Source organism: Furipterus horrens, unplaced genomic scaffold (assembly GCF_987537825.1).
Source record: "Furipterus horrens unplaced genomic scaffold, mFurHor1.1.pri manual_scaffold_2, whole genome shotgun sequence".
In the NCBI taxonomy this organism is placed as follows: Eukaryota; Metazoa; Chordata; class Mammalia; order Chiroptera; family Furipteridae; genus Furipterus; species Furipterus horrens.
The window spans coordinates 49,025,531-49,042,362 of NW_028327172.1; the positions used below are offsets into that span (position 1 = coordinate 49,025,531).

At 37.7% G+C, this 16,832-nt stretch overlaps 2 protein-coding genes across 2 annotated transcripts in view; one reads left to right on the forward strand and one right to left on the reverse strand.

Annotated features, from left to right (window-relative positions):
• Positions 1 to 255: 255 nt before the first annotated feature.
• AQP11 (aquaporin 11) lies at positions 256 to 13,828 on the forward strand. Its single transcript, XM_090265711.1, has 3 exons — positions 256 to 1,014; positions 7,480 to 7,596; positions 11,204 to 13,828. Exons 1-3 carry the CDS (start codon positions 396 to 398, stop codon positions 11,281 to 11,283), a joined length of 816 nt encoding a protein of 271 aa, XP_090121837.1. The 5' UTR covers positions 256 to 395; the 3' UTR covers positions 11,284 to 13,828.
• The window catches only part of CLNS1A (chloride nucleotide-sensitive channel 1A), a 31,671-nt gene continuing 23,652 nt past the window's right edge, over positions 8,814 to 16,832 (reverse strand). The window contains exon 7 of the mRNA XM_090265720.1: positions 8,814 to 16,501. The gene's annotated coding sequence lies outside the window, so the exon portion shown is untranslated. The remainder of the gene's footprint in view (positions 16,502 to 16,832) is intronic.

A 16,832-nucleotide genomic window follows, 5' to 3' on the forward strand; every position in this document is an offset into this window, starting at 1 on the left:
TCCCCGGGCGGCGCGGCGTCCCTCCGCTCCCGGCCCCGCTCGCGCAGCTTCCAGTCCCTGAGAGACGGCCCGAGGGCGTGTCCGTGTCGGTCTGGCTGGGCCACTAGCCCTCCGCCAGTGCTCTAGCAGAGCTTCCCGCACCGCCCCTGCCCCCCCTCCCCTGCCGTCCTCTCCCCTCCCTTCCCCTCCCCTTTTCCCCGGCTCAGGTCCCAACACCTTAGTTGGAGCCGGGAGCGGGGGAGGAGTCCTCCAGCGTGACGCCCGGGGCCCCAGCTCGGGTAGAGTCCGCCCGCCCCGAGTCTGAGGAGGGGGCGGGGCTGCGGACTTCGGACTCCAGCCTGTAGACCGCTCGCTTCCGAGAAGACCGGGCAGCTCAGGGTGCAGGGGAGCGAGCCATGACGGCGCTGCGAGGGCTCTGGCCCGAGGTGCAGGACACCTGCACCTCGCTGGGGTTGATGCTGTCGACCGTGCTGTTCGTGGCGCTGTCTCGCGTGGCCCTCCAGCGGCATATGCACAGGCCCACGGCCCACACCTTTGTCTTGGAGTTTCTGGCCACCGTACAGCTCTGCTGCTGCACCCATGAGCTGCAACTGCTGAGCGAGCAGGAACCTGCGCACCCCACCTGGCCGCTGACGCTAGTCTACTTTTTCTCGTTCGTGCATGGCCTGACTCTGGTGGGCACCTTCAGCAACCCGTGCGGTGTGATGATGCAGATGATGCTGGGGGGAATGACCCCCGAGATAGGGGCGTTGAGGCTGTTGGCTCAGCTGATTGGTGCCCTGGGCAGCAGGTACTGTATGGGCGCCCTGTGGAGCCTGGGACTGACCAGGTATCACGACAGCGAGAGGAGCTTCGCTTGCAGGAATCCCATCCACATCGACTTGCCCAAAGCCTTCGTCATAGAGGCCATCTGTTCCTTTATCTTCCACAGTGCTTTGCTGCACTTCCAGGAGGTCCGAACCAAGCTTCGTATCCACCTGCTGGCAGCACTCATCACCTTTTTGGTCTATGCAGGTTTGTTACTCCCACAGAACGCTTGGTACGTCCGGAGCCTCTATGACCCGAGGCTCTAAGTTCTTTACCAAGATATATTTGAACCCCCCGAACCTCTGTAATGTCAATATTAATATTACCGTTATTCTAAACATTTTGCATCCAGTGTTTTAAGGATAGGGCCGACATATAGATCCTCCATTCAGTGCTTTTTTGAATACCCAGAAGCAGCAGCCACTTCTGTGCTGTAACTGAGATCTTCTGAGATAATGCCAAGGGTTCAGATATCCCACAAGGGGTTGTTTTAATGGTAGAGAGGAAGATAACTTTCCAGCTACCTCTTTCCTCATGCCAACCTAGTAAAGATCCTTTCTGACACTCACTGAAAAGTGATCCTGACATGATTGGTTAGGAGTAAGAGTGGCAAGTAGAAATTATGTAGTTCTATTTCTTAGTTCTTTTCCTGAAAAATTACTTAAAGCCATTTCTTATGTCCTTAATAATTCATCTTGAGTAATAAATGAACTTTTAAGCGACCTATCAGGAAAGATGTCTTTTAAAATTAAAACTTTCTTGAAATTAAAGGTGCTTTTTAAAAACAAATAACGCTTGAGAAATCTGTGGATTTCTTGTAAACCACTTGTTTGACAGATCTCAGATGCAGAAACAAAAGTTTAATGAAACGTGTCATTTTACAAGGTTACAACAAAATGTCTTAATTGGGACTATACTGAATTATAAAACGTTTTGGAGTCAAGGAAACGTGTAGTAAAAGTTTATCTTCTGCCCATTCAAAGTGAAACTATGAGTAGAAGCAAACCTTAGGATAAGGACTCCTACCTAGAGTGAAAAACGAAACTTTCCATTCTGTTTCCGTTTGCCTTTCCCTTTGCCACTCTTTTTGTAGACATGAGTGGGAACAAATGGTATAGACAAGAAGGCAGGATATATGCACATTTGAGGGGTTGGTGAAGTGTTGGTTATTAAAGTTTTAGGTTTTGGCTAAAGCAGAAATATCCCCCATATATGTACAGATTCATCCCTTGCAAAAAAGTTATGCCACAGTTGGGGACACACTTGAGTGTACTCAGAAATCACCAATATGGGTCACATCAAAATAACTGATTATGTATTTCAAGATTATAGAACTTAACTATCCAGCAACGTAGCCATGGGTTCTTTGGATAACCAGTGACCAGGTGTCTGATTGTGTATTTATTGATTTAGCACCTGCACTTTGATGTGCACATGGAAGCCATTGATGTCATTGCCACTTATGTATTTATTGGCTTCCCAAAGTTAAAAATTGCTGTGATTAGCATATTAGAGCTATAAAATTACTCATGCAGATTCCAAGCAAATCTTCCTTAATTTAGGTATGGGAGAATTTAGCTCAATGAACAGGATAAAAGAGAACTGCATTCACTTTAAAATTAATTTGATATTGAAAAGGTATGTTTTTTTTACACATCTAAGTTACCTTTATTGCAGAACCCTGTTCGTTTCCTTTGTAGTAACTTATTTTTTCTGAGGTAATGCCTGTCTTCTTCCAGCAGACGGTAAGTTTTATGAGAGACTAAAATTGTTTTATTCATGATAACGTATAACCACAATGTAGCATAGTGTCACCTGGTACAAAATAAATACTCAGTAAGGATTTTTAGAATGAGTGAATGAATTAGCAAATGCTCTTTCACTTTTTAAATTATACAGAAAGGAATAATACATATTTGATATCTATGGACTTTCAAAATAAGCATAATAAATTATTTGAAGAAACTGTAGTATTTTTATTTATTTTCATTACTTCATTCAGGAGTTTTTTTTGGATCCTTATAAATCATGAAGAATATAGATAAAATTATTTGTCAAAGAAGAAAATTAGGTTCTTTACATGTTTTCATTTTTAATACAATAACCATATGAGATAGGTGCCAATTTAAAGATGAAAAACAGATTCAAACAAAGGTCCAAAATAGTTTCTATTAGGACAGTTATAATAGAATGGTTAAGAGAACAGGTTTGGAGTTGGATTGTGTCCTTAGGAGAGGTACTTAATTTGGGCTTCGGTTTCCTCATCTTTAAAATGAAGAATAATACTATCTATTTTATTGTGAAGAATACAGTAATGTATTCAAGTTTGGAGCATAGTACCTGGCGCAAATATTCTGGCCACTGGAAAGGGCTAGCTTCCACTGTAAATTAGTTAATTGATATTCTGGCTTATATATGAGTCTTATGTGATTTTAAGAGTGTCATTCTGTCAGAGAATTTGATTCCCTTTAGGAGTACTGAGAAACATTAGTGCCTCGAATGGCCAGATCTGGGACTTAGTCTTTCACTGTGGTGACTTCATTCAGTTCATGCTGTCCTCTAAGACGCTTCACCATCAGCTAGCTTGCTGGATCTCCCCGTTGATACCTGTTCTTCAACATGTGTTATGTCTCCTCCCCTTCAAATGTCAATAAATAGTAACTTATTTTTCGAAGGCATTTTCTGTTAGTTCTCTGTCTGGTGCATGATTCTTTTTGAATAATTCAAGTTTAATTACACAAGTAATACATGAATGTGTTCTTTTTGTAAAAAATTGAAACACTACCAGTGACACTGGAAGTGACTTTTGACTGCCATCCTCCATGCCTTGTCCCTTCTCCTTCCCTACCTACTCTTCCCTCCAGGGTAACCTCCAAGCATGCGTGTGTGTGTGCTTTCAAACTTTTCTATGTGCATTTATTATACATATGGATGAGACCCTGTGGAAACCATTATGTGTGTGTCAACATAAAAAGTTCCATACCTTACTTTCTGTGATTTGCTTTTTCTGATAGTGATTGTTGAATGATATATCTTGGAAATTTATGTTAGTGAAGAAATTTATCTCATTATTCCAAAATATTGAATGGTCTTCCAAATTAATAATAAATTAACTTACTTAGCTATTTTCTTATGAATGGGCCTGTAGGTTTTTCCCTGTTCTTTGCTACTATAATTAAACAACCTTGTATACAGGTATGTCTACTTGTACACAAGTAACAGTGTTTCTACAGGATAGTAGTTTTCAATAGGGAACAAATTTGCCCCCAGTATTTGGCAATGTCTGGAGATATTTTCAGTTGTTACAATGTCAGACGTGGGGGGTGGAAGAGGGATGGATATGCTACTGGCATCTGGTGGGTGAAGGCCAGGGATGCTGGTAAATATCCTACTATGCACAGGACAGCACCTACAACAAAGAATTATCCAGTCTAAAATATCAAAGTCAGTGCCAATGGCAAATGTTGAGGCTTCATTAAAACAGAAGTTGCTCCTGGTATGGATTTCTATATCAGTTAACTATTACTATGTAACATACTGCCCCCAATCTTAAAATGACAATAATTTATTATTTTTCATGATTCTAAGGGTTAAATAGAAAAGTCCTCTGATAGCTGGTCAGTTGCTGGGGATGGAAAAGCCAAGGTGGTCTCACTCACGTGTCTGGTACTTGATACCAACTATCATCCCAGGTGCCTCACTTCTTCAGGTGGCCTCATGACCCGGCAGCATAGACTAGCTTATTTACATGGTCAAAGCACTGTTCTACGACAGCAAGAGGCAAAAAGTGGGGGCTGACAGGTTTATTGAAAGCTGAACCTAGAATTCAGACAGCGTCGCTCATATTCAGACTCCACATAGCATCGCTTCTGCTGCATTATGTCTGTCCATCTATGTGCGTCACAAAGCCAGTCTACATTCAAGAGACTAGAAATAGACTCTACCTCTTGGTAGGAGGGGCAGCTTCCATCAAGTCACACTGAGCAGAACTGGCGATGTGAGGACTTGAAGATAAAGGGAGTGAAGTAGTTTTAAGTTTTAGGATGGTACAAGACTGACTGACAGTGTTCTTAAGACATATTGGAAAGACTTTGACTTCGGAATACCAAAGTAAACTAATTATGAGGGCCATGCTTCAATCTATTTTTATTGATAGATGAAAAGAAAAAACAGGTCACTAATTATATTATCATAGCATGTATTAATTATATTGTAAAGGTCTGTGTGAGTCCTTATCTTTCTGCCCATGGTGTGTAGGAACTCAATAATTTTGTGGAATTGAACTGAAATGACCTGCTGGCAACCCAACAATTCTGTTGGCGCTTGGCAGTTGGAGATTTAACATTCCAGGATTTGACTATTTGAGAATGATTCTGAAGGTCCATGATATGATGTAATTTGTAACTGCTGAGGCAGGAATATGAATCATGCTATGAGGCTAGTGTGCTAGAAGAAAACTCTTAGCTATCCCAAAAACTTGGTTCATTGTTCAACAGCTTCATGTGAACACAGCTTCAATATTTTCACACTATCAGGTGTCAAATCTCAGTGAAAGCTCATGAAAGTAAAATTTTCAATTTTACTTTGCTGCATTTTACAAAAACAATTAACATGGTATAATGATGTATGTCAATATAAAATCTGTGAAGATCTTGGACTCTATCTCTGTTGCTGAGTCAGGGGCAGAGGTGTGTGCCCATATGGACGGACCACCAGAAATGTCACTATCACAGGGATAATCTTAAGAGTGTGTTCTGCAAAGCTGAGCCATAGCTCTGGTGAGTACTGTTGGACAGGCAGTCCGTCTTCATATGCCTTTCCTTTCTTGCTGTGTAGCAAGAACTCCTAAGCCACAGGTCAGAGATACACTGGGTGCAGAGCTAGACATGAATACTGAAGAGTAGTCAACAGTTAGAATTTGTGCTTATCGTTCACAGCTTGTCAGTCACTTCTTTATAAAAAAAATTTTTGAAACCACTTTACTGAGGTATAATTTCCATACCACTCAGTTACTTCTTCAGGGCTCCCTAGATGAGTACAAATGGAGTCAATAATGCTTTGGTCCACTTTACTTCTTGTTTTCAACACAAAGGTATGCTATGCCCAAGAGGAACATGGGGTATTGTATCCATTTTTAAATGCATTTTTGTTTTATTTTTATAATTCATTCACTTAAATTGATCAGTGTTAAGGACAGCCAGATCTCCTGTTTCATAAAACATTATAGAAAACAATAGAGCAGATTCAACATGAATGTGCATTTTACAATAATATCCAGGAAAAGCACTGGATTACCTCTCTTAATGCTCTTTGTCTTTTTTTTTTTTTTTTTTTTTTTTTGCACTGGATATACTGTAATCTATAATCCATTTCTATACTCTATAATATGCCAGGTGATTCTGCAAAGATCCCAGAATAAGAATACAGTTGACCACTGTATTTGGAACCCCACAGGTTCTGAATCCATGGATTCTGAATCCACGGATTCAAGCAACCATGGATCAAAACTATTCTTCTTGTTGTTGTTCCACTTATTATTTTTTTTTCTTTTATTTTTTGGTTTTTCAATTACAGTTGTCCCATTTTTCCCCCATTGCTCCCCCCCACCCAGCCCATCCCTTCTCCCGCAATCATATCCCTCCCCATTGTCCATGTCCATGAGTCATTTATACACGTTCTTTGACTAAACCCTTCCCTTACTTATCCCCCTTCTCTCCCTCCCCCGTCCCCCCTTGTTCCACTTATTTATGCATTCATTGGTTAATTTTTGTATGTGCTCTGACTGGGGATCAAACACGCATCCTAGGTGTATCAGGGCAACATTCCAACCAGCTGAGCTACCTGGCCAGGGCAATCAAAAATATTCTTTAAAAAAATGTTACATTGTTCCTGACATGTACTATGTAGCTGGGCCTTATGATGGTTGTGTCTGTACTGAATGCGTACATTTTATCTTGTCATTATTCCCTAAACAAACAATTATTTACATAGCACTTACATTGTATTAGGTATTATAAGTAATCTTGATATGATTTAAAGTATATAGGAGGATGAGAATACAGTAGTCCCCCTCTATATCGCGGTTCACTTATCGTGGCCTCACTGTATCGCAGGATTTTTAAAAATATTATATTTAATTATTTATCGCGGATTTTTCGCTATACTGCGGGATTTTGCGGTACTGTATACGCATGTTGTTAAAGTTGCGTAGGTTTAAGAGTGTAGAATATGTTTAAGAACATAAGTAGTGTTTATAAAAGTGTGGAAAAGGTTAATAAGGGAGTGGGAAAGATTAATAAGGGACTGGGAACGGTTTATAAGTGTGTGGGAAGGGTTTATAAAGCCTTAAAATATATATAAATACTAAAATAAATGTAAGATTTCTACTTTGCGAATTTTCACCTATCACGGGGGTCTAGAACATAAATACCAGTGATAAGTGAGGGAATACTGTATATATGTTATGTGCAGTTACTGTGCCATTTTATAATAAGGGACTTGAACAATTGTGGAGTTTGGTATCTGTGGGGGGTCCTGGAACCAGATACCCAGGGAGTCCTGTACTTAAGTATGTAAAACAAAAGTTGCACTTAGTAACCCCTTTATTTTCAGTTGCAAGAGAATTTAAGATACATTATGGTTTGGTATCACTCTGCTTAAAATGTATTACAGGAGGAAGTCTAACAGGAGCTATATTTAATCCAGCTTTGGCACTTTCACTACATTTCAAGTGTTTTGATGAAGCATTCCTTCAATTTTTTATAGTATATTGGCTGGCTCCTTCTTTAGGTAAGCATATTTTTATTTAATATGATTGAAAGATCAGTTTCTCTTACAATATGGTATGGAATGTCACTGTAATATGTCAATTTCCAAAGCCTGAGTACACACAAGAAAGAATATGAAAAAGGTAGTTAACATGCCTGAAATAACAGTTTATCTTGTGCAGTATCCTTTAAAACTGTTTTTATCTTCAAAGAAACAAAATTATCAAGTTAAGGGCAGTCAGTTTCAAGTATGATGCCACTTTTAAAAACTCTAGGATATGAGGGCAAAAAAAGTGAGTGATTAATTTCATTTAAAATAATCCTTTTTTTTAAGTAATTAGTTTTTTCAAATTTGTGAGCTCCATATAAAATACTATTTATTTAGTTCATTTGATTCATTTTGCAGAAAAGCATCTCATAAAACAATGTATACCTGTAATGAACATGGTTTTAAAACCTGTAAGATTCATTCCTTTTACTTCTATTGGGATGGGCCAAATAAAAAATAAAAATATACAGTGGTACCTTGGTACTAGTCCTTAATTCATTCCAGAACTCTTGACGAGTGCTGAGACTGACCAGTACCAAATGATGAAGCACTTTTTCTTGCGGGGCGGCGTTGTGACTCATACGAGTTCACAAGTTCTAGCAAGTGCGATGAATCCTGAGCAAGCACTGAGTGCTGAAACATTTTTTTTCTCATCAAAATGTGATGAGTACAGAAGCTGATGAGTACCGAGGTATGACTAACTGTAGCCATAATATGTACTTCTTTATATAAGTTATCAGCATTTCTTGATTCTGTTTAGTCATTTGTTTTAAGCCTGATTATAATTCATAACTATAGATGAATGAGGATGCCTGGCTTTCTATTAGTTCATCCTTTTTATCCATAGTTAGCATTTTGTTTCTTGTTGCTCTTTTTTTTTTTTAAAGGGAACAAGTAGCATAACAGGTTTGAATAGCCATCACACTTTACTCCTACCATTTACCTTCCATTCCTCTATTTAGTATCTATTATGTTCAATAGTAATATATAGGTCTAAATATGAAGAATATCAGAGAACACCTGCATTTTATTTTATTTTAAAGATTTTATTTATTTTTAGAAAGAGGGGAAGGGAGGGAGAAAGCGAGGGAGAGAAACATCAACATGTAGTTGCCTCTCACACGCCCCCAACGGGCATGTACCCTGACTGGGAATGCTCAATCCACTGAGCCACACCAGCCAGGGTTGCATTTTAAAATGCTAATAATGGTGCCTTTTTTTTTTTTTTTAGTTCAACAGATTGCTAGTGTTTTCCAATAACAACTACTTTAAAGATAAATTTTCTCTATTTTTGAATTTAAGAGTTAAAAATGTCACTGCAGTTAATGAGGAAGTTAAAAAGGTCACTAACTGGACCGGCCTAGTAATAATTTCTATTTAAAAAAATCTCCAATATGTCTTATTTGAAATCAAACATATATTATTAACATTATATACATACTTGTTAAAGTGTTCCAACTACAATATTAATAGGCCATGATACTAAGGAATTATTTCACCTAGTACTTGAAAGAACACAAAAAGTAGGCATTTCTAGAAGAATTTTATAAGAAAAGAAATCAGAAATAATTACACTCCCTGTAAAAGGACCCTAACATTTTAAACACGCGTTTTCAAGTTCAATCACTCAGTAACTTCGTCCTGAAGAATACCTGGGGGGGAAAAAAGAATCTCAGGCTGGATAAAAGAGAAACAATCATCTCTAACCCCTTTAGAAAGTATACAGACTAAAGCAGCAGGGAGAGAAAACAGATTGTATTTTCTCTCCACCTTATTGCAGTTCAAACACGGAAGTACTATCCCTTACAGTCATTACCAAAACCACTTATCCAAAAATAACTCAAACAAAAAACAAATAGACTTTTATCCATTTCTTTGCTTCCTATTTAAGGAATCTTTTAAAACTGGAATTGGGATCAACTTTTTTTTTGTAATTAATATGGCCCTACTTAGCTTGTTGAAAATAAGCATTCAAAGATTCTTAGCTAGCCTAAAGACCTCCTAGCTTTTTTCTAGATAGATTCAACATAAAATTCCTTTTGTAGTTTTTGGTTTAAAGAGGCATGTTCCTATATTTTTCAAAGAGATTTATGAATGAGAAACAATACAGGAATCCTTCCATATATGTGGACTAAAGACGTGAATAAAGGGCAGTTTTGGAAGCGCTGACTTCCAGCTTACAATGAATTTTGCCATACATTGAAGTTACAGTCTCACTGGAAAAAGAAAATGGCCTCAAATGAAGTAAGATCACAAACTCAAATAAGGATGGGAAATATAAGAAAGTATAATTTTACAAGAATCATTCAAAGGGCTAGTCAAACCAAACAAAACCCTGTTAAAACTACATTAGGCAATGGCACAGAGTGCAGGGCATGGGAGTCTCTAGACAGCGATCTTCTTTCCTTTTCTGACCCAGCAGGGAGCAAGCTGTTCTCTGAAACCATGTTCTTTTCTGTTTCTCCTCAGAGCATATATTGTAATTCTTTTAATGCTTCCTTCCCATCTCCCCAAAATTAATTGAAAATGTTATAAATTTGACTGTAAGGCTGTATGTAAAATTAATTCTCTAATTCACACATTTCACAGAATGAAAATTAGCAAATTACATATGCTTATATGAAATGGAAATTCCATTTTAGAAAAAAAGTTTTAAATGCAATGTCTTATTTTCTAGCTCTGACTTTATAAAGAAAATGTCAAATTTGGTGGATCAGTTAACAAGGATAGTTTCTGACATTTTTTTCATTTCAAGCCTTTGGTTGCAAACAGACTCATCTTTTTAAAATGTTAAGCTATCCAAATGATAGTTAAAACTTAAGGGTTCCTGTTGTTACCAAGCAAGAGTAAATATCAAATCTGCATGTGACAAAAACTCATTCTTAGTCCTAGTTTAAATTGACCTAGAACTTTAAACCTAGGAACGTTAAGATAAACACACATTAACTATTGGAGACTTCCCGTTCAAGAGTGACCTGAGCCTGTGGCTCACTCTCCTCCATCCCTGGGCCCCACTGAAACTCAGCCAGTGCCTACATGCTAGATTTGTCTCTGTGATCTCAAAGTGAAGACTGACTAATATGTGATTTTTTTTTTACATATTTAAGATTTAAAATTTCAGCATTAACCAAAATTATTTTAGATATTTTGGTTGATATAGCTTTAAAAGCTATTAATGGTTAAAATTGATGGGGGAAAAGTGAGAAGAGAGAAAGTAATTTAACATATTGTTCTTTTTTTGAGCATTCCAAGTGAAAACTCAAGAGTGCTTTCAATTGTTTTATTCTCCCCGTACATCCCCAGAGCAGAGGGGAGAGTGTTGCCATTTTAAAGAGCAAATAGAGACCAGAGTTTCTCACTCAGCAAGTCAGTGATGGAGCCAGAACTAGAGCTCCAAATATTTCAGTTTTGTTTATCCTTTAAATAAATGTTTAGATCTTACTGGTTTTTCCAAGTACATACTGTTTCTAAGGATTCATGGTTGAAGACGAATAATGTGAGAATATTAGATTTAGAAAAGACCTACATTTCATGTAGAACTGATGTAGCTAATTTGATTTTATTGTATTTTATCTTTCAGGTGTATTGTCGATGATTTTGATGTTCAGCTTTTTCCTTCCATGGCTGTATAACAACCATTCGACTAATAAAAAGGAATAACTATTCCAAAAGACTAAGTACAGGACAGTCGAGCTGGATGTGATAAAGATTTTATCACCTCTTAGTCAACGCACTGGATTCATTCATGTTAGCTTCCATGAGGAAGCTGCCTTAGTTTTCATCACTGGGACTTAGAAAAATTACTGTGAAAACGAGGGACCCTGTGATTCTCAGCTAAGACTTGTTCTTTTGAGTGTGTATTAAATGCTGCTAGAAAAGGCTCACTACATTAAATATAAATCTCAAGTGATAATTCTTAATTTTGATGAGAAAAAAAAATGAGGTGAGAAGGGAAAGGAAGTTGATGGTAGACCCAAAGAAAGAGTTGTATATCAAGTGTCCCTTGAATGAACAGGATTTTTAACCAAAGTACTACTAGTCATGCTTACAGAGCCAGAGAGACGATACTTTTCAGCCAGTCCCTCACACAATGATACCCAGTGTCATCTTTCAATAGGAAAGTTGCTTTTGGAAGTAGATTATATATCCACTCATACTCAAGGGGTTTCCTACATTTTAAATATATTCTAATGTAAAATATGTTCTCTAAATAGAGATTCTCACTAGCTTTAGGCAAGCTGTTATTTTTCAATAGGATATAGTCACACAAAGCACCCATACAAAATCAAGATGTAAGCTTTTCACACTCTTATTTGATCCTAATCAAAGTAGGTAGGGCATGTATTTTTAATCTGTTCTACAGATAAGGAAACTAAATCTACAGGGGGTTCACTAGCCTGTGCAAGGTCAAATACAGCCAAATACCTTTTTTAGGACTTCTACTTCAATACAAAAAAATCTTCTTGATCATCAGTATGACTAAAGGAAAACTGAAGATTTTGAAGAAATAGTAAATACTTTATAATGTTAAAATCTGTTTAGGAATTAACTAGCCTTTTCTTTCTTTTTTTAAAGAACCTTCAAATTTGCCTCTATTAGAAGCTTTCCTTTATTGTAGGAAGTCTACCTTATTAAAAGTTCAGGCCATAAAAGTTAGGTGTTTTTCTCTTCAAAGGCAATTCCATTATCAGGGTTAGAATTGAAGTAAAAAAATATGGGGTGAAATAAAATCTGTTTGAGCAATAATCAATTAAGCAAGTGATAAATTGCCAGGTAATTTAAGTGCAGCTTGGTGATCACCTTGTAGATAGTCCTCTCTTAACACCTGCAGGTTGCACTGCACAGCAGGCTACCCAGGAAGGCAGCCAGCCAGCTCGGTTGTCATGGACTTACAGATGCACACCGTAGCAGTTTCTATTGTAAAAGCAGAATTCATAAAATTGTGACAATGGCTAAATGCAGTCTCTGACATGTTTTATTTAAAAATAAAAAGCTGGTATTTTAAGTCTTTTTCACATAGAAATCCAGTTTTCTCTTGCAAAATATCAAAGGCTCCAGCCATGGGAACAATTCAAAATGGCTGTTTCCTTTAAAATGGTCCCTTTGGCCCTGGCCTGCGTGGCTCAGCTGGTTGGGTGTCATCTCGCAAAGCGAAAGGTCACTGGATTGTTTCCTGGTCAGGGCACCTGCCTGGGTTGTGAGTTTGGTTCCGTGTCGGGGTGCAAGTGAGGGCCAACTTATTAATGTTTCTCTCCCTCTTTTTCTCCATCACTTCCCCTCTAAGAAAATTAATATTTTTAAAAAATAAAAATAAAGCCGTCCCTTTGCCACTCTCCATCTTCCAAACGTGAAGCTGAGTTTCACCTGTATCATGGTTGTTTTTCTAGTATAGGGGTGGTCTAAATAAGATGTTATGATTCCTCTGTTGCTGTTAGACTGAGTATATTAGTGATTCATATAATATTCAAAATAATTTTTTTAAATCCTAAGAATTAGTAACCTGTTTATGTTTTGTTAAGTTGAATTTATTGGGGTTACATTGGTTAATATAATTATGTAGGTTTCAGGTGTACAGTTCTATATCATCTATATATTGTGTTGTGTGTTCACAACCCCAAGTCTCCTTCCATCACCATTTATTACCCCTTTACTCCCCCCACCACCCCGCTTTCCCTCTTGTAATCATCATGCTATTGTCTGAGGTTTTTCTTGCTTAATCCCTTCACCTTTTTCACCCAGCCCCCAACCCCCTTCCCCTCTGATAGCTGTCTGTATATTTTTATTTAGCCTTCTTATCCCCAGATTATATCTCTATTTTATCTTCTTAAAATTATATTAAAAACAGTGAATAAAAACTATGTTCACTGCTCTCCCAAAAGGTTTTGACTTCTCATCTAAAATTATGAACTCCCCCAAATTACATATTTGTTTTATTTATATATATGTGAGCAGAAAGAGTGAGATGCTAACAAAAATGTTTCTGTGCCCTGGTCGGTGTGGCTCAGTTGGTTGGAGTGTCATTCCATACCAAAGGATAGTGGTTTGATTCCCCATCAGGGCACATGCCTGAGTTGCAGGTTTAGTCCCTGATCAGGGCGTGTACGAGAGACAACCAGTCAATGTTTCTCTCCCTCTCCTTCTCTCTAAAATCAGTAACATGTCTTCGGGTGAGGATAAAATAGTAATAAAAAATGTTTCTGTTTCAGCTTCTTTGGTGAGGGATGACAATAATTCTATGAGAATCCTCATATGGGATTGGCTTGGAATTCAATTCAATTACTATATATTAGCCACAGAAGATGGGTACCAGGTGTAGGTTCACCAATTCTGCAAATACTTTTAAAATGGGCTTTGCATGAGAATTAGCTATATAGTAGTGCTACTACCTGAAATCCTGCAGATATACCAAATGCCATCTAAATAACTCTTTGAACAATGAGTAAACATATTTATCTTTTTCTAAAAGTAAAAGAACTATATATTATGATCACCTGTGCATAATTTCTCTTTAATACTGGCAAAGATCCTAACAAGATCTCAAAATACATACTCTACAAAGATTTAAACAAGCTTATCTGAAAAGTATCAATATCTGACAAACTGAGCTGAGGGAGGAAAAAAATCCACTGGGATCACATTTTAATGAATGCATTTTAAAAATGATAGAATCTAAATGAGATGACCACTAACCACAGCCTTTAGGGATATTTTAGATTAACTCACATTATGGGAAGAAAACGTCTGTGCCTTTCTTTAAATTTTCTCCACATCAAGAAATAAAACAATTCTAGCAATTCTAAAATTAAGCTCATATAGAATCAAGAAATGTTGGCTTGCTGATTATTATGAATCTAACTTTTTAAAAGTCTGACCTAATTTTTCCCTACCTTCTCCTATTGTCTCAGAGCTATGGGTGCAGCTGACTAGTATTACAGAATGTTACAGCTGAATCTTTGAAAGCCATTTACTCTGTTCCCCTCGTTTTACATATGAGGAAACAGGTCCTGAGAGGTCAAGTATCTTGTCTGCCAAGCCAGGAGATGCTTGGCCTCCTTTATCTTAGCTGAGGACATTATACACAATAGCAGGCTGGCCACAGCAGTGCCTACAGGAAACACAGTGCACAGAATCTTCTTGACATTTTGTTGATATGTTATCAGAGAACTTTATGTTTCACTGAATAGTTAGGATTACAAGTCTGTAAGCAAGACTTTAAAAAGGAACTCAGGTAGAATTTCTAAGATCAGCCCATGAGAACACCCTGCCTGCTTACTGGAATGGATAAGTGTCTAGGATAGAATGAGTGCTGCTGGATTTGGAGCAGAGAAATTTGGGAACTTCCTATGCTGTACACTGAAAACCCCAGAGTAAAGAGAATTTACTTCCTTTCAGCTGTTGATAGATGATAAGGCTTAAAAATCACAGATCACTATCTCTATCATGTTAAGCACTACTTTCTCTCTCTGCAAACTATTTCCTTATCTCTAAAGTAGGATAATAATAGCACTTACAGCTCGTATAGTTATGAATATTATATGCATAATGTATATGAAGAACCCAGGACAGTGGCTGGTACAAAGGTCTCAGTAAATTTCAGTGCCCATTCAAGTGGCCCTTTTACATGCCAATTATAACAAATTCAGTATCTCTTGAAGGATTAGAAAAAGAAAAATTGCTCTTTTCTTAGTCTACCACATAGGCTGAGGGAAACCAAGTGGAAGTGTTGAAAAGAACACTGGGCTTAGTGGTGACAAAGTTTAGTCACTAATTAGCCAAGTGATTCTGAATAGCTTTTCTAACCTTTTTTTAAGGACATATAATGGTATTGAAATTCAAGTACAAATCTCTAAATATAAACAAAAATAGAGAATTGATAAGTATGCTGTAAAAAATCACACCTAATCCATGTGGAAGAAGCAGATACTCCTTAAAATGTGTTAAATCCTTGCCCTACCAAATATTTGCCAGCAATTCTAATGATACATTTTCTTACTCATTTCATGTTCATTTTCTCAATAAGTCGAACAAAAATAAGACAAACAAGATTCTCATTGTTTGCCAACATTAATTTTTAAAAACATTTCTCCTTAATGGTTTTAGTGAAGAGAGTTCAATAATATAGAAAACCTAGATTTATTTGTTAAGCTATTACAAAGACAAAACAATTGTCATCTGAAGTACAATACTTTGAGGACTTCTTCCCAATTTCATGCGTTCTGTTACAGAAACTAAACTAAGAGCCCAGAAATTAAAGGATATAACCTAAGAGGTTATAACAGAAAAGACTGGTAAATTATGGTGAAAGGAACAAAAGCGAGTCAGAAGCAGCACTTGTGTTAGCATGTGTGGCTGGGATGTTTCCAAAAAGGATCCCTCAAGACGCCCAAATGAATTAATCTGGGTCCCAAATTAGTAAAAAGAGTCTTATCCCTGTGGAGAACAAGCAGACGAAGATCTTTGTCTTTCTTTTTCAGGGTAAGGTTATCGTTAGGCTCCAGAAGGGTATAGCTTAGATTCAGCCCCTCTTCCATTCAGTCTACCAGCACCTTCAGTGCCTGTGCATTTTCACCACATAGCCCTGCTAGCTTACAGAAGATGCATACACTGAAGGCAGGAAGTATAGGCCTACTCAGAGGGTACCTAGACACTGAAAGTTTGCGGGTAAATGATAAACTACAAATATCCTCTTGGTTATGTTAATTCACCTTTGTTAATAAAGGTCATAGTTTCTTCTGCTGGTGACTTTTGTCTCAGTACAGTCTGTCTCAAGGAAGAACTGGTTCATCAGGTAAGTTTTGAAGAAGGGAAAATACTTTCATGATCACCCACTCCACAGTGGAAAAGGCACCAAGTTCTCTCCTACAGTTATGAGCAGAATCTGAAAAACAGAAGATTTACAGTGTTTGTAATAATAATAGCTACTTACTGACTGCCTAGTCAAGAGTGCCACCAGACTTAGATATTATTATCTCAATCATTGCAACAATCCTGCCAGGCGTGATCCCCATTTTTCAGATGAGGAAACTGAGGATTAGAGAAATTATATGCCTTGTCCAAAGACGCAGAGCTGTTACTTGGTAGAGCTGTGATTCCACCATGCATGTGTCTTTCCCTTCACCCAATCTCATGCGTTGAGAGGTCCTAGTTCCATTACCTTGAAATCCTTAATTGTTACATAAACACTCTAATTAATCCCTGGTCACTCCTAA

What these genes read in the sequence shown, in the direction of transcription:
- AQP11 (XM_090265711.1), top strand. Translation starts at nt 396, where the DNA reads ATGACGGCGCTGCGAGGGCTCTGGCCCGAGGTGCAGGACACCTGCACC. An exon ending in CACCTTTTTGGTCTATGCAG is followed by an intron (nt 1,015 to 7,479) that starts GTTTGTTACTCC and finishes AATGTATTACAG; the next exon opens with GAGGAAGTCTAACAGGAGCT. An exon ending in TTGGCTGGCTCCTTCTTTAG is followed by an intron (nt 7,597 to 11,203) that starts GTAAGCATATTT and finishes TTTATCTTTCAG; the next exon opens with GTGTATTGTCGATGATTTTG.